This window comes from Chaetomium tenue, assembly GCF_020726465.1.
Source record: "Chaetomium tenue strain MPI-SDFR-AT-0079 chromosome Unknown F5144scaffold_2, whole genome shotgun sequence".
Classification (NCBI taxonomy): Eukaryota; Fungi; Ascomycota; class Sordariomycetes; order Sordariales; family Chaetomiaceae; genus Chaetomium; species Chaetomium tenue.
The window spans coordinates 87,246-102,277 of NW_027117330.1; the positions used below are offsets into that span (position 1 = coordinate 87,246).

The 15,032-nt window shown below is 54.0% G+C and overlaps 1 protein-coding gene across 1 annotated transcript; it reads right to left on the minus strand.

Annotated features, from left to right (window-relative positions):
• Positions 1 to 4: 4 nt before the first annotated feature.
• F5144DRAFT_598845 (uncharacterized protein) lies at positions 5 to 14,884 on the minus strand (the record flags this gene model as incomplete). Its single annotated transcript, XM_066790974.1, has 4 exons — positions 5 to 142; positions 207 to 8,520; positions 8,570 to 8,643; positions 8,699 to 14,884. 4 exons carry the CDS (start codon positions 14,882 to 14,884, stop codon positions 5 to 7), a joined length of 14,712 nt encoding a protein of 4,903 aa, XP_066645688.1.
• Positions 14,885 to 15,032: the final 148 nt, after the last annotated feature.

A 15,032-nucleotide genomic window follows, 5' to 3' on the forward strand; every position in this document is an offset into this window, starting at 1 on the left:
ATACTTAGAACACACCCGTTAACAATGCAGTGACTGCTTCAATCACTCTGTCTCCGCCGCCGCTTCCTAGTTTCTCTCTTGACCCAAAGACGCCAACTGTCATGGTATCGTGCTGCACAGAAACCTCCACATCAACCACATCCTAATGAATGGTTAGCGAAACCCCCTGAGTAACCATGCCAAGATATCACCACAAAAGCACTTACCGGAAATGCATCCCTCGCAGGGTTGCTTGCTATCGCCCCGGCCAACTCCTCAAAGTTGTCATCCAACTCATCATGGGTAATTGGATCACCGGCATCCGGTGGCTCCCGCAGCTCGAGTTGGGAATCCTCCCGTCGATCTGAGACAGATGGGGCTGCCGCAAGGAAGTTCACAAACGAGTCGACCGTGACACCCGTCCAGTCCTTGATCTCCCACAGCCCAACTTCCACGTGAACAGGGGATGATATGGCGTGGATATCCCTCTGGATTGCAGCCGCAACGTCAAACAAACTGGGAGTGTCTCGTAACACGACCCGGAGCGGCACCAGACGCAGGAAGGGGTAGGTACTCGCGCCTGGTTCGTTTTCAGCCCTGTTGGCGAGGTAAATGCCGAATACTAGCGTTTCAGGCCTCTCAGCACCATTTTGAGCGGCCGCGGAGGCGAGGAACTCTGCATACGCGGCGAAGAAGAGGGCTTGCAAGCTCACTCCCTTCTCTTTGCACAATTTCACAATGTCAGAGACTCCTCGAAGCGCGGCCCGTTTGATGGTGCTCGCCCGGGCAGTGAAGTCCCCTTCGGTTTGCTGAGGACCCGGGGGCTGGGGCTGGACGCCGGCAAGATATTGGATCCAGAATTGTTGTCGTGCATCACGAGCAGCATCCGAAAGGTGTGGGGCGAGAGTGGTCGACCGCTTGAACCCGGTGGTGATGGAACTTTCAATGGTTTTCGGGAAACAGAGGGCCCCAAACTTGTCCATGATTGCGGCCAGGCTGACGGCATCGTATAGTGCGTGGTGAATCTTCAAGCGCAAGACCCAACTGTCCCCGTCCTTTTCCGCGTGCAGGGAGCTGTACGGCCGTGGCAAATCTTCCCTTGCCCGGCTATGCCACGTAGTGTCGTCGACCGAAGGTTGTGTGTGATCAAACGCTGCGGCGTGAAGAGTGACCTGCATGATAGGGGTTGATCTCAAATTGGTTGAGACGAATACAGTCCTGAGGATGGGCGTCTCGGCCACGAGAGCCTTCCATGCCGTTGCAATGGTGATCATGTCCACTTGACCGGACAGTACGTATTGGAAACACGGGTAAAACACGCTTCCAAGGGTGTTCTGCCACACTGACAGCATATGTACCTGCATCGATGTGGCTGGGAGCACTTCTTCGGCATCGGATTCTTGAATCCCCATACCGCGGAGGATGGCCGGTAGTCCGACATCCTGTGGAACGCCAAAGGCATTGGTATGTTCGTCTTCGCCGTCGGAAGAATCTGGTGGTGTTGGGATAGACTGGGCTTCACGGGCAAACATCGCCATTTCGGATATCGACTGTGCCTTGAGCATATTTCGGAATCCGATCGAGACTCCCTTCTTCCGCAACAGTGAGCCAGCCTTGACGGCGCTGATCGAATCCAGGCCAAGATGGTAAATATTGTTGGCCTTCAGGATGGTTGTGGCCGGTGTCCCTGACACAGCAGCTAACACATCCCTGATGATTTCTTCCAGCGGAGACCAAGGACCGTCCTCCTCTTCCAGCCCCATATTGTTTGCGGCAGTGGGGAGGACACTGTCTGTGATTTGGAGCATGATGGGAGACTGGCCGCACACTGAAACTCGGTGCCCTGAGAACGACAGAACGGCTGCCTCGGGAGAACGCAGGATGTAGACAAGGACTTGGTTGAGTTCCCGCAACATTTGCAACATTGCGTCTTGAGACGCATAAGCCCCATCGCAAGCCATCCGCCAGACCAGCTTGCTCTCCATCAACTCCATCTCCACGCACACGGGGTATTCCACTTTCGATGTTCCGCCAACTGACTCCATGAGCTGTCTATCACTCGCCTGGTTCGCCCCCGGAAGTCCTCGCTGCTGAATGAACAAGGTATTGAAGAGGGGCCCGTTGCTCTTAGCCACTGTTTGTGCCGCCCGCAGTGGAAAATGCCGGTAAGGACCGATGCTGTTCATGTTTTCCTGCATGTAACGGACCCATGACGAGACCGTGCCATGCAAGACACTCCTGACAGGGACGGTGTTCATTGTTGGAAACATGAGCTCTTCGAGGGACACAGGGTCCCGGCAGGAAAGCACCACGCCGAAGGTGACATCAAGAGACCCTGTTTTGGCGGCGAGGAAAGCAGCCCAACAGGCCTGGCCTAGGGTTTGCAAGGTGATAGCATTGTCTTTGCAGAAAGCCATGGTCTCCGCCGCCGAGACAGGCCAGGTTACTTCATCTCTGTGAACCAGCGGATCTTGGCCAGGCCCCGACTGGTTCTCGGGTATCAAGGTCGGGGTAACACCCTGAAGGAAACCAGCCCAGAAGGCCGATGCATCTTGATATTCCTGGAACAATACGCCGTCAAGCTGGTGGATGTATGACTCCAGGGTTGGGGCCCGGTATGTCCCTTCATACGCCTCATGGACAGCTTGGTGGAGAAGGCTAAGAGACCACCCGTCGTACAGTGCATGAGCAATGGAAAGGACCAAGAACGTCTGATCTCCATCTGTTGCGAACACCAGCTGCAGAAGATCGGACCTCCCTGCCCCTTTCTGAGCTCGGAGCGTCGCAGTGTAGCAGACCTTCGCCAACTCCTCGGTCTTGGTTAAGATGACTTCGGTAATGCGCACCGATGAGCCGTGGCCAATGACTTGACAGTACGATGCCGCCAACTCGGGGCTCTCAACTGGTACGAACCTGGTCCGAAGAATAGGCGAGCCGGCGATCACGGTCCTCCACGCATCCGCCATCCTGGTGACATCCACCGAGGGCGCAAGTTCCAGGATGTCGTGGTTGAAGTACAACTGGAAATCGGATTCGATCATCTCCATTACCATCGACTCCTGAAGCGGCGTCGCAGGAAGCACAACTTCGCCGTCAAGGAGCTCGCCAGCTTTGATCACGTAATCTCGCAAAGCGGCTTTTGCCTCGTTCATTCTTTGCGTCGCGGGAGCGCCTTGGGTGGTGTCATGGGCCCTGGCTTGCAGCAGCTCGGTAATGGCTGTGATCGTCTGCGCTTTCATCAGGTCGCTGGTCTTGATGTTGACCCCTTTTCTCCGCAGCAATGCAGAGAGCCTGATCACGTCGATACTATCGAGACCCAAGCTTAGGAGGGATGCGTTCTCGGGGACAGATCGTGGGTCCATGTCGGCGAGGTCGGCTATCTCATTGCGTATTATGAGAGCATCTTTGGTCCATTCAAAGGGCGGCGTTTCGACGAGAGGCTGGGAAGGTTGCCCATCCGACATATCTTCGTTTGACGGAGCACCCCGAATTGCATCAGGGGTCAAGCCCGGTGGCAAGCCTCCCACAAGATCACTAGGATCCCGAATCATGTTCTTGAGCGCTTCTTCTAGGTCATCCATCATAGTTGCGAGTCTAGTAGCCTCCTCATTCTGGGCAACGAGAAGCAAAGACAGATAACCGTTGGAGTCCAGGGAGACTTCTAGGGCCAGGCGGTAATCGGCCTTGGGTTTCGATTCGACCGCAGTCCACAGCATTCTCTGCTTGATGTCCGGTTCCGTACCCCGCTGGAACGAGAACAAGCTGTCGAACAAGGGCTGTCCACCCGAGCACCACTTTTGTATGTCGCGAAGGGGGACGTGTTGGAAAGCCAAAACAGCAGTGTTGAACTCATGGCACTGTTGAATCAAGGATGACCAGGTAGTCCCGGCATTTGAGACGATAGCCGCATGAAAAGGGAGTGTGTTGAACAGTGGTCCGACAACGGCTTCCGCGTTGTCTAACTCAATGCTCCTCCCAGAAACGATAATGCCGATGGTTGGGTCAATGGAACGGTGTTTGGCTAAAACACTGACCCATGCCGCTTGAACCAATGCTTGGTGCGTGACTCTGAGGTTGGTTTTCAACATATCAAGATCGCCGAAGTGGCCCTTACGTGTGACGTTGATGGTTGCCGGGAATGTCGCAAGCTTGGGGGAATGGATAACAGTTGCATCCTTTAGATGCTTCATCCAGAATGCCCTGCTGTTGCTAAAATCTTGCAGCGGCCCATGACACAAAGCATCGATGAAGGATGGCCTCCGTGTATCGTGAGCGGTTTCAGCAGACTCATCGCCTCCCGCCAGGTATTGGTTTGCCAGTTGGTCAAGAAGAAGATCGAAACTGTTGGCATCGTAAAGTCCGTGAAATATGTGGATGCAAAGCACGCGGGCCCCGTCACTATGGACGAGAACAACTCTGAATGGTTCGACAACGCGGTCCTGATTTCGTAACAACCAAGCATCCCGCATCTCGCGGATAGTGTCCTCGGTCGGCGTGCCAGCCTCGAGCCGGATTTCGCTCCACGGTAATGAGATATCGTTCAGAGCAACCTGAACGACACCGTCGGCTGTGCTCACAAACTTGGTCCGGAGGATAGAGTTCGCGTCAACTGTCCTTTGTAGTGCGTTACGCATCCGCTCAGCTGAGACACCGGGAGCTAAGATGAACTGGAATGTGTTGAAGTAGGCGCTATCACTGGAAACCCTCGAGATCATGCCCTGCTGTAGAGGCGAGCACGGAGCGATGTATTCAATCTCGTCTGGCAAGACGCCTAGTTCCTGAGAAACGTGCGCCCGGTGTTTATGGCCGCAGGCTTGGACGAGCTGCTTTGCTGCTGCAACCGAGTCAGAGCCGTTAATTGGCTTGTGAGTCTCTAAAGCCCTGACTAAATCCCCGATCAGGGGGTGACGAAGAATCAATGATGGGCTGGCCGTTGCAAAACCTTCCTTCTTCAGCTCCCGGGAGAGACGGAGAACAGTGATTGAGTCCATACCGAGCTCGAATATGCTCGACTCTGCTGTCACTGAGTCGGTCTCGATGTCTTGCATTGTAGCAAGGACCTTCACGATCTTCGCGCCAGTACCGTTAAGTACACGGGGAGACGCGTTCGATAGTGAAGACAACGACGTGAGCTTGTCAGTGGTAAGCGAAGTGAAGAGTGTCGCTAACCGTTTGGTTTCCGCTTTGTTGTTGGAAGACAGCGGGATGAAGGAGACTTGAAGTACGTATGTTGGGATCATGTAACCAGGGAGTTTTGAACGACAGGCGTCTCTAGCTCGTTGGCATAGTTCTGCCGCGCTGGGGCCGTCGAGAACCTCGAGCGAGGTGTTTGGCTCCTCTCGCTTAGCGCCGTCACCAGTCGTGATGAACGAAACAAGCAGGTCTTTCTTCTGGGATTCGCTTCGCACGACGAGCGTGGTAACATCCCGAATGGAATCTACCCCCTTGCGGATAGTGTGGTTGATCTCGCCGATCTCGAGACGCTGGCCGCGAAGCTTGACCTGGTCGTCGACTCTGCCGAGAAAATCAAAGCATCCGTCATGAAGGACACGCACCAAGTCGCCAGTGCGGTAGACCCTGTCTCCAAACTGTTGGAGGGTTGGGAACTTTTCCGCGGTAAGGTCTTCGCGCTTCAAATATCCTTTACCAACCAAACGACCAGAAACACAAAGCTCGCCTATGCCCCCGCGAAGGACAGGTTGTTGTGTGCCCGGTTTCAGCACGTAGGAACCAACGTTGACGAACTGCTTCCCAATGTTTGATGCCCGGCCGTTTGTGGGAACCCGTGGGAAAACCGTGACGCCGATGGTAGCCTCTGTTGGGCCATAGAAATTGTAGATGACACCTTTGGAGCCCCAAGCATCAAGGATCTCCTGCTTTAGCGACTCGCCCCCGGTAATGAAGACGCCCTTGCAGAGACTTGGCACATCATCGGGATGTAGAAGGCGGGCTAGACTGGGAGTAAGGTCGATGTGAGTGATTCCAAGCCGAGAAATTGCTCCTGCGAGGTCCTCCAAGATCAAGTCTCGAGGGGCAGCTACAAGTGTAATGCCCACTGACCAACTCCAGTACTGTTCCAAAACAGAGACGTCAAAATGCAACGACGCAAACTGCAGCCATCTTGAATCATCTTGCCAATGGCCGTTGAAGATAGTTTGGAAGGCGAGCATACATTGGACTGCGTTATCATGGGTGATCTCGCATCCTTTTGGCGTGCCAGTTGTGCCAGATGTGTAGAGGCAGTAGCAAACATCATCGGGTTTCAGGTTGAGAACCGGAGGATCCGATGATGCCGCCAATAAACATGCCTGATCGAGAAAGATGGTGGGGACAATGACGGAGAGCTCGAGGTTGTCCTTTCTGGCTCTCGACGTGACTAGAACCGAGGCTCCAGAATCTTGCAAAATGAACTCATTTCTTGCCCGTGGTGCTCCAGGATCCAAGGCAAGGAACGCACAACCAGCTTTGAGGATCCCCAGAATTGAAAAGTATGCTTCGGGGCACTTGTTAAAGTAAACCGCAACGATGTCTCCAGGCTTCACCCGAGAGAGCAACAGCTGTGCCACCCTGTTGCCGTTATCATTGAGTTCTGCGTAGGTCCATATATCCCCGATCGGCGCATTCCCGTTGTACCCTGTCACAAAATGAAGAGCCGTCGCGTCAGGTGCTTGCAGGGCCCGAAGTTCCACAAACTGGTGAAGGAACTTGACCTCCGTCGGGATCTCAGCAGTCTCTGGAGGCAGGATTGAGAAAAGGGCCGGGCGTAGCTTGAAAAGATCTGTTTCGTGATCAAAGGGTGAAAAGGCGAGGTGCTGGACTGCCGCGTCAAATTGTTTCAGGAGTAGCATAGCTTGCTCTTTGGCGAGAATGTCGCTGAAGAAGGTGATTTGGAGCCGCAGTTGACCTCCGGCTGTGGGTTCGACTTCAATAGAAACAGGATAATCGATGTTGGCATTCTCATTGACGATTTTCCAATGCTGTTTCGCTGACGAGTCGTGGTCAAGTCTCTGATAAACCAATAATGAATCGAACGGCTTGGAATCCGGGCATCCCAACCACCGCTGAATTCGTGTCAGGGGCTGATGCTGCTCTTTGTAGAGATTGGTGTTGTATGACAGCATCTGCGTCAGCAGAGCTTGGTTCGAATCAGCGTTGCTTGAAATGACGGGCAAAGTTGTGATACAGGGGAACACCGCATTCCGTGTTGCTTCTGCGTTGCGTCCAAAAAGCACAACTCCAAATACCACTGAACTTTCGCCAAGGTACGCCGACAAGACCCGTGTCCAAGCCGCCTGGAGAATGACTTGCACAGGGTACGCTGACTTTGACGCGGCAGTTTCCAATGTGGTAAGCGTGGTGCCACTCATGGTTGATTCCGTTAGGATCTCCCGTGCTGCTTCCCGGAGCGGTGTCAATACTGGGAATTTGTTGATGACCACATTCTCCGCTTGTTGCTTCCAAAATTCGGCAGAACTCTCCGAGTTTGAAAGGGCGTGGCCAAGTATATCCGCGACAGCTTCTCCCACGGGAGGTCTGGGGAGAGGGTCACGGCCCATCACCACCCGCGACAAATCATCGAGGATGGACTGAAGGGAATGGGCATCGTAGAGTGCGTGGTGCATCACAAGGTGCATATTGGTTTTCGTCTTGCCTTGAACGACAGCAACGCTCCAAAGCCGTGGCCGAAGTGGTCCGAACGCCGCTTCGGAGGCGTCAAGTTTCCAAGCGTCGAAGTTGAAGTTGTCGGCTGGACTCTGGGTGATGGTGCTTGTTCCGTGCTCAAACATATCCGCATAATATTGAACCATGGCGAACGCGCAGTCGTCATGTTCGACCGGGACAATGGTAGTTCGAAGTATGGGGTGTTCTCGCAAGACAACATGCCATGCTTCAACGACTTTGGCGGACCCCAAGTCATCGTCGAGCTCGAAATCAGCCTGGTTGAAGTAGTCTCGCCCCCCCGACTTGATGAATTGTGCCATCATGGCGGATTGCACTGGTGTACACGGAAGCACAGTCTCCACCGCCTTGGATGTAATACCGTGGGCGAGGAGTTGGGTTCTGACTTGAAGGTGAAATCTGGTGATGTCGTATGCTGATGCAGCCCCTGAGCCCGGGGTTCGTGTCTCGATAAATTGTGCGAGACTGGCACATGTCGGGTTTTCGATGACATCACTCGCAACTACTTGATGACCGCGCTTGCGGAGCATTGAAGCGATTTGGACTGCGCTGATGCTATCCAGCCCGAGTCGGTATATCGTCGTGTCGCGCTGTATGTTGTCTGAATCCTGGGTTACCAAGGTTTCCAATACCTCTCGGACCGAGATTTCCATTTCCGTCCATTGCCCAGCCCTAGCATCTTGCTCTGTTGCAACGATGGCGAGAGACGGAGGTGGGTATTCGATCTGAGCGAGCCGTTCCACTAGCCCCTGAGAGATGTTGGTATGCGTTGTGTGGGACCCGGGGAATTGGAGACAGTTCCGTAACGTATCAGAAAACAAATCGTAGGCTAATTTGGCAATCCCTTGAGGGAGTGGTCGACTGCTAAAGGGTAAGTTAAGAAGAGCACGACACGGACACTGTTACATACCTTCCGACAGTATGCATTTTGACGAATAACTGGTCCGAATGATTATTCGGTATCACTTCACAAACGAGGGGAACCTAATATCCGTCAGCTGTCCAATCCGTAGCAGGTGCGCAGAAAAGAAAAGCTTACATCCATCTCCCCATCATCTCGTTCCAAGGTCCAAAGACTCTGGTCGAGAGGTCGGGAGGCCTGCTGCAAGAGCAAAAGGGTATCGAACAACCCCCGGCTACCAACCTCTGGAATGATGGACTGAATGTGTCGGAGAGGTGTGAACTGATAGTCCATGAGCTCCGCATTGGTCTTGTGAAACGCTCTCATCACGTCAAGATTTCGCTGTCTCTGAGAGAGGTCCATGCGAATGGGTATGGTGTTGAAGCACGGCGCAACAAGTTCGCTGATGCCTTCGATGGGCAGTGATCGGCCGTTGACGACATTTCCGAAACAAACGTCTTCGGTTTTGAAGATGCGGCCAAGAGTTATTGCCCATGCGGTTTGAACAAGCGCCAACAGTGATACCCCAAGCTCCTTAGTTCTGGCCGTAGCTTCAGACAATGTAACATCCAGTTCGTAGGATAGCTCGCGCGTCTGTGTCTTAGCAAGCGTCGAAACCATATTTGTTGTGAGTTTAGGCTCGTAGCTGGCAAGGTGCTCAAGCCAGAACCTATCAGCGCTGTCCGGCACCCTGAGAGATGCGCCGAGGAACCGATCGTAGGCATGGACAGGCGGGAGTGAGGCGCCAAAGGTATATTGCTCGACTTCGTACAAGAGATGTTCGATAGCCGCGCCATCATATAAAGCATGGTGGCACAGAAATGACAGATACACCTTGTCGTTGTGTCTGAACGTCGCGAACGATACCGCCGGCTCTAGCGAGTCAACAGCGTCGGGCATCATTTGCGCGTACTTGTGGATACAGTCGTCGATGTCAGACTGGCAAACGCCCAGGTCATGCCAGGAGGGCTGCCACGGATCGAGGGTGATTTGGAGGATTGGCCATCGCGCGTCGTTTGTCGCCATGAAGCATGTGCGGAGAATATCATGACGGGCCACCATGGCATTCCAAGCGTCTTTCAGTTGTTCCAGGTCGCCATTAACTCTGAATAACATCTGGTTGAGGTATTGGCTGTCCGTGGATGACGTTGCGAGCATGGCTTCTTGCAGCGGAGTGCAAGGGAGGATTTTGGTGAACGGCTTGCCAAGTTGTCTCAATCCTGCAGCAATTGCGCCGAGGAGATCCGATGGCAGAAGCTCTGGAGCCCTTTGATGATGTCCTTGTTCCCAGCTCTCCGTTACCGGGGCCACCTTAGCCAGTCTTGCAACGCTCGGATTTTGTAAGATGGTTGATATCGGAAACCGTATGCCCAGCTTTGAGTCCAGGTCTCTGGACGCTTGAATGGCGGAAATGGAATCCAGTCCAAGGGTGGCCAACGGAGTCCATCGCTGAACATCGGTCCTCCTGACATTTAACGCCCCAGAAATAGCTTGAGCGATCTCCGTTTCAATGGTGGACCATTCTCCGTCGTCTGCGGTATGCTCGGCTCCGTAGCTAACCAAGGCCAGTCGATCATGCCCAAAGTTCCGGAAAGCCTGCTTCAGCCTTGCCTTGTCCAACTTCCCAGATGAGGTGGTAGGCAGAGCCGAGATTGGGATAATAGCGGAAGGAAGCATGTACAGCGGAAGCCGGTCTCCGAGAGCGCGGTAGATTGATTGGATGCTCCCCTTGACTTCGTCATTGACGGGTAAGGTTTGGAATTTGGCCGTCTCCTTCGCTTTCGACACCACAAACGAGATGATCTGATCCCGGATGCCCGTGTCCTCTGCCGCCAAAAGCAGGGTTGCGCAGTCGACATTACCTGACTGCCGAATGGCCTCAGTTACTTCATCGAGCTCGACCCGCTGCCCTCTGATCTTAATCTGCTCGTCTGCGCGGCCAAGGATAACCATCGAGCCGTCTGTCAACATGCGTCCAAGGTCACCAGACCTGTAAATCCGGCCAAAGGTGGGGTGATGGATGAATTTTGCGGCTGTGAGAGCTTCCAGGTTGAGATACCCCTGAGCTACTTGGTCGCCGCCGAAGCAGAACTCGCCCAAGCTACCAAAAGGGACAGCCTCCAAGCTATCCTGGGCGAGGACAAATGTTGACGTGTTATCGAATGACCAGCCGAGATGCTGAATGGTCTGATTGGCGCTCATCTTCTTGACACTGCAGATGTTGGTTGTCTCCGACGGCCCGTACCCCTGATACAGTTTGTCGCCCCATTTCTGCGCCACAGCCTCCGTCATCGGCTCGCCAGCAGTGACTAGAAATTGCACTCGCGGGACCTTGGCTGGGTCAACCAGCGATGCCACGGTAGGCGTCATGCTGAGATGGGTGATGTTGAGCTTGCGGATGGACCTCTCGAGATCCTCGAAGAGCGTGTCATTGGTCCCGGAACAAAGGCACATGCCTCGTGTCCAAGTGAAAAAGATCTCAAACACCGAAACATCAAATGCTTGCGAGCAAGACTGCAGAAGTCTAGAATGTTCCTCGACCGGGTAGATCTGTGACAGCATATCGAGATTGCTCATGATATTGCGCTGTGTGAGGCAAACACCTTTGGGTACTCCTGTGCTTCCTGATGTGTAGATGACATAGGCCAACCGCTCGGGATCTGGAAGCGGTTTCGTCAAAATAGGGGTTGCTTGAAGGTCAAGGGACTGGAGGTTGAGGAAATTGCATGCTAAGCGCTGCTGCACTTTCTCCTGGGTAGCCGTGTCAACAACGCAAACTTTGACGTCCGCCTGTTGGATTATGGTCTCGATTCGAGAAATTGGAGTGCTGGGGAGAAGAGGCAGATACGCGCAGCCAGTTTTGAGAATGGCGAGAATACCAGCATAGAGTCGAACGGACTTTTCCATGACGATGGTGACCACCCCTGTCTTGCCCACACCGTGTTGTGTGAGGTGCCAGGCAATTCGATCTGCCATCCTATTGAGCTCCGAAAAAGTGATCGTGGTGGTTGTGAGGACACCACTCGAGATGTTCTCTGCAAAGCAGATTGCATCATGGTCGGGGAACTTCTCAGACATGCGCTCAACGGCGGTGGACAAGTCGGGAATTCCGTTAAAAGTCTTTGGCTTATGGTTGAAGATCGAGAGTAGGTGTTGTGGGCAGGCGTTCCAGACCGAAGAGATATCTGAATCGATGTTTTTGAGCATACAGGGAACCAATGCGGGGATCAGGTTTCCCACGACGCGGATCTGATTTTCTGGGAACACATCAGAATGATATGTCAAGCGGCAGTTGAACCCTTCGTGCCCTGGCTCAATTTCAACGAGCAGCTTCGTCTCCAAGTAGTCTCGATGAGCCACTTGTTTAACAGCGTTGACACATTCCGATATGCTGTAAAGAGACTCCTGATAGATAAATAGAACGTCGTAGAGTGACTGCCCGGAACGTACGCCAGCAGCCCGCTTGATCTCGGCGAGAGGTAAAACGCTATGGGGGAGAGCTTCACGGTTTCCGGCATTGATGCTAACCAGGAGATCTCTGATGGTTCGAACTTGTGACAGATCAGTCCGGATAGGCGCGGTAGCAATGCAAGGTCCGATTATGTCCTCAATCTTCTCGACAGGTATCGTTCTTCCGGACTGGATCGAACCAACCACTACGTCCGCAGCTCCAACCATGGAACTCCAAATGCATGCCAGTGTGGCCTGGAATATCGTTTGAGGCCCGCAGTCAATTTCCTGGAGCGTCATCTTCATCTCCCTTGGTTTGATGTCAAGGAAGGTGGTTGACGACAATATTGCAGGGGCGTAGTTCACCTCAGGAGTGAAGATTGGGAGAGCGGGAGGTTGGAAGCCAAGAAGACTCTGGGACCAAAATTCCCTCGCTGCGTCAAACACCTGATTGGCCTTCGCTGACTGGTGGTATGCCGAGATCTGGCGAAACTGAGGTCGGGCATCGAGTTCGTTCCCCTGGACCAATCTGGCCAGATCCGAACGCACCAGATCCAGGGACCAACCATCATACACCGCATGGTGGAGTTGCAGGATGATCATTGTATTGTCGGAACCCTCAAAAAGAGAGATCTGAGCCCGAAACGGGCGAAGAAAGTCATCGTCTTGGCAGAGCTCGAAATCTCTGATGATGGGGCTGGAATCGGTGATCGAAATACTGGACTCAGGCAACTGCTCAAAAATAACTTGCAGGAACCGCCCGCCGTAATGCGTGAAACCGGTCCGTAAGGCTTCGTTTGCTTTGGTGATCTGTAAAAGCCAAGACCGAACCGTATCTGGAGAGTGAGCGCCAGCAAGATTAAGTTGAACCCAGTTGCAGTACGCTCGGGCGTCCGCCATTGTCTCGGCCAGCATAGAGGACTGTAGCGGCGTACATGGGATAATAGCTTCAATGGGCCAGTTATGCCTTGATAGTATCGAGTTTGCCACAACCTCCGAAACATCCGGCCCTGGATCTGGAATCGTGGAAACGAACTCCAGAGCCTCTGTCTCCGTATTTGACCGTATCCGCAAGGAAAGCGCAGAGACTGTCCGAGCTTCGAGAACATCTATCGCCCCAGCACTCATTCCAGCATCCCTAAGACACGAAGCGAGCTTAATCGCGTTGAGCGAATCCAGTCCTACCCGAGTCAAATCCAGATTCGGCTGAACTTCCATCCCTAGACAGTGGCTTGTGAGGTCGCAAAGCCGCTCCTCTAACTCATCCTTGTAGGTTGCCTTGCTTGGTGTCCCGCTTATTTGAGTTGCGTAGTCCGCCACCAACCGCTTCCTATCGACTTTGCCAGATGCCAATCGTGGGAAGTGTTCCACGACCACAATCTCGCCAGGGTGCATGAACCCCGGGAGCCATTGTCGGCAAGACTCCATAATAGCATCCTGTGCGTTGTCTGTTCCGTCAACGGCGCAAAAGAGGACCAGCGTGACGTCCATAACCGCAGCGACCGCACCGTGACAGCCCGTCGTTCTCAAGGCGGCATGTTCCACCTCACCAAGCTCCATCCGCTGGCCCCTGAGCTTGACTTGCCCGTCAGCGATCCGACCGAGACACTCTAGCGTGCCATCCGCAAGCATCCTCGCCTTGTCACCGGTCCGGTAGAGACGGCCGTAGGGAGTGTCGATGAAGGCGGATGACGTCTGCTCGGGCCGGTTGAGATAGCCATCTGCTAGTTGGTGACCGCCGATGGCCAGCTCGCCAACCTCCTCTTGGCCCAGCACTAAGAAATCGGGGCTTTTGCTGCCCTCTTCCGGAATCTTTAGAATAAAGGCCGAGACGGTGTCTAGCGGAAGCCCAATATTGCGAACTGCCGAATCGCCAGCGAATGCAGGTTGAAGTGTGCAGTGGATCGATGCCTCGGTTGGTCCATACATGCCCCAGAGCATGCTCGGTCGTTCCTGATCGCCGCCAAACTCTTCGACCACCGGCTGTGTCAACATCTCTCCGATTGTCAACAGCAGGCGCAAACCAGGCGCGTTTTCTCGTTTGCGGAGGAGACTGGCGGCAACGCTGGGCGTCAGCTCGCATGCGTCCACATCCATGTCCCGAATAACGCCTGGCAACTCATTGAGCAAGGCTGAGCGGGCGCAGCTGACAAGAGTCTTGCCCCTGTAAAGAGGGAAAAAGATTTCGAAAACGGAAACATCGAAGGTCGGGGCCGCAAACTGGAGGAAGCGTGTGAATTGCGGGATGTGCCGGTCGTGGGCAAGGAGGCTCTGGGTAGCGGCATCGTGGGATATCCCAACACCTTTGGGTGTCCCAGTCGAGCCAGACGTGTACATCACATATGCCAGGTCGGCTGGGGTCGGCTGTCGGTGAGTGGCAACGGCCGGGGGTTCGACGCTGGTGTCTCCATTCATAATCAGCACCACCTGGTCGCCATCCGGGAGTTTTGATGCCAATTCCAGCGTGGTGATGACAACTTTGGCAGAAACGTCCTCGAGGATAAATTTGGCACGCTCAAGTGGCACATCCAGGTTCATCGGACAGAACGCTCCGCCGGCTTTCAGAATGGCCAAGAGGGCAATGTAGAGGTCGAGGCTTTGTGGGAGAAGAACGGGGATAACCAACGGCTTGGAAGAGTCCAAAGGCCCAACCAGAGCCGAGAGCCTGACTGCCAGGGCCTCGGATGCATGGTGTAGCTCCCCATACGATAGCGAGCTCCGGGTGCCGTTTGATGCGAGGAAGTCAATGGCCGTCTGCCCATCCTGGGAGGGGCCCTGTACCAGACGGTGAAGCAAGGATGGTCCCGGCAACCGAGCTGGTGGGTGATTGACAATAGACAGAGCGGTCTCGATCTCTTGCACAGGGGTTTCCATGATGCTGTTCGCCCCTAACTGTGCCATGTGAGTTGATCGTTCAACGGCTTCCAGTGCGGGACGTCATCGACTGGAAGGAAACAAATCACAACTTACTAAGGTCCCTCTCCTCTGTAAGCCTAAGAGCGTGGACTTGCACCGGTATCTT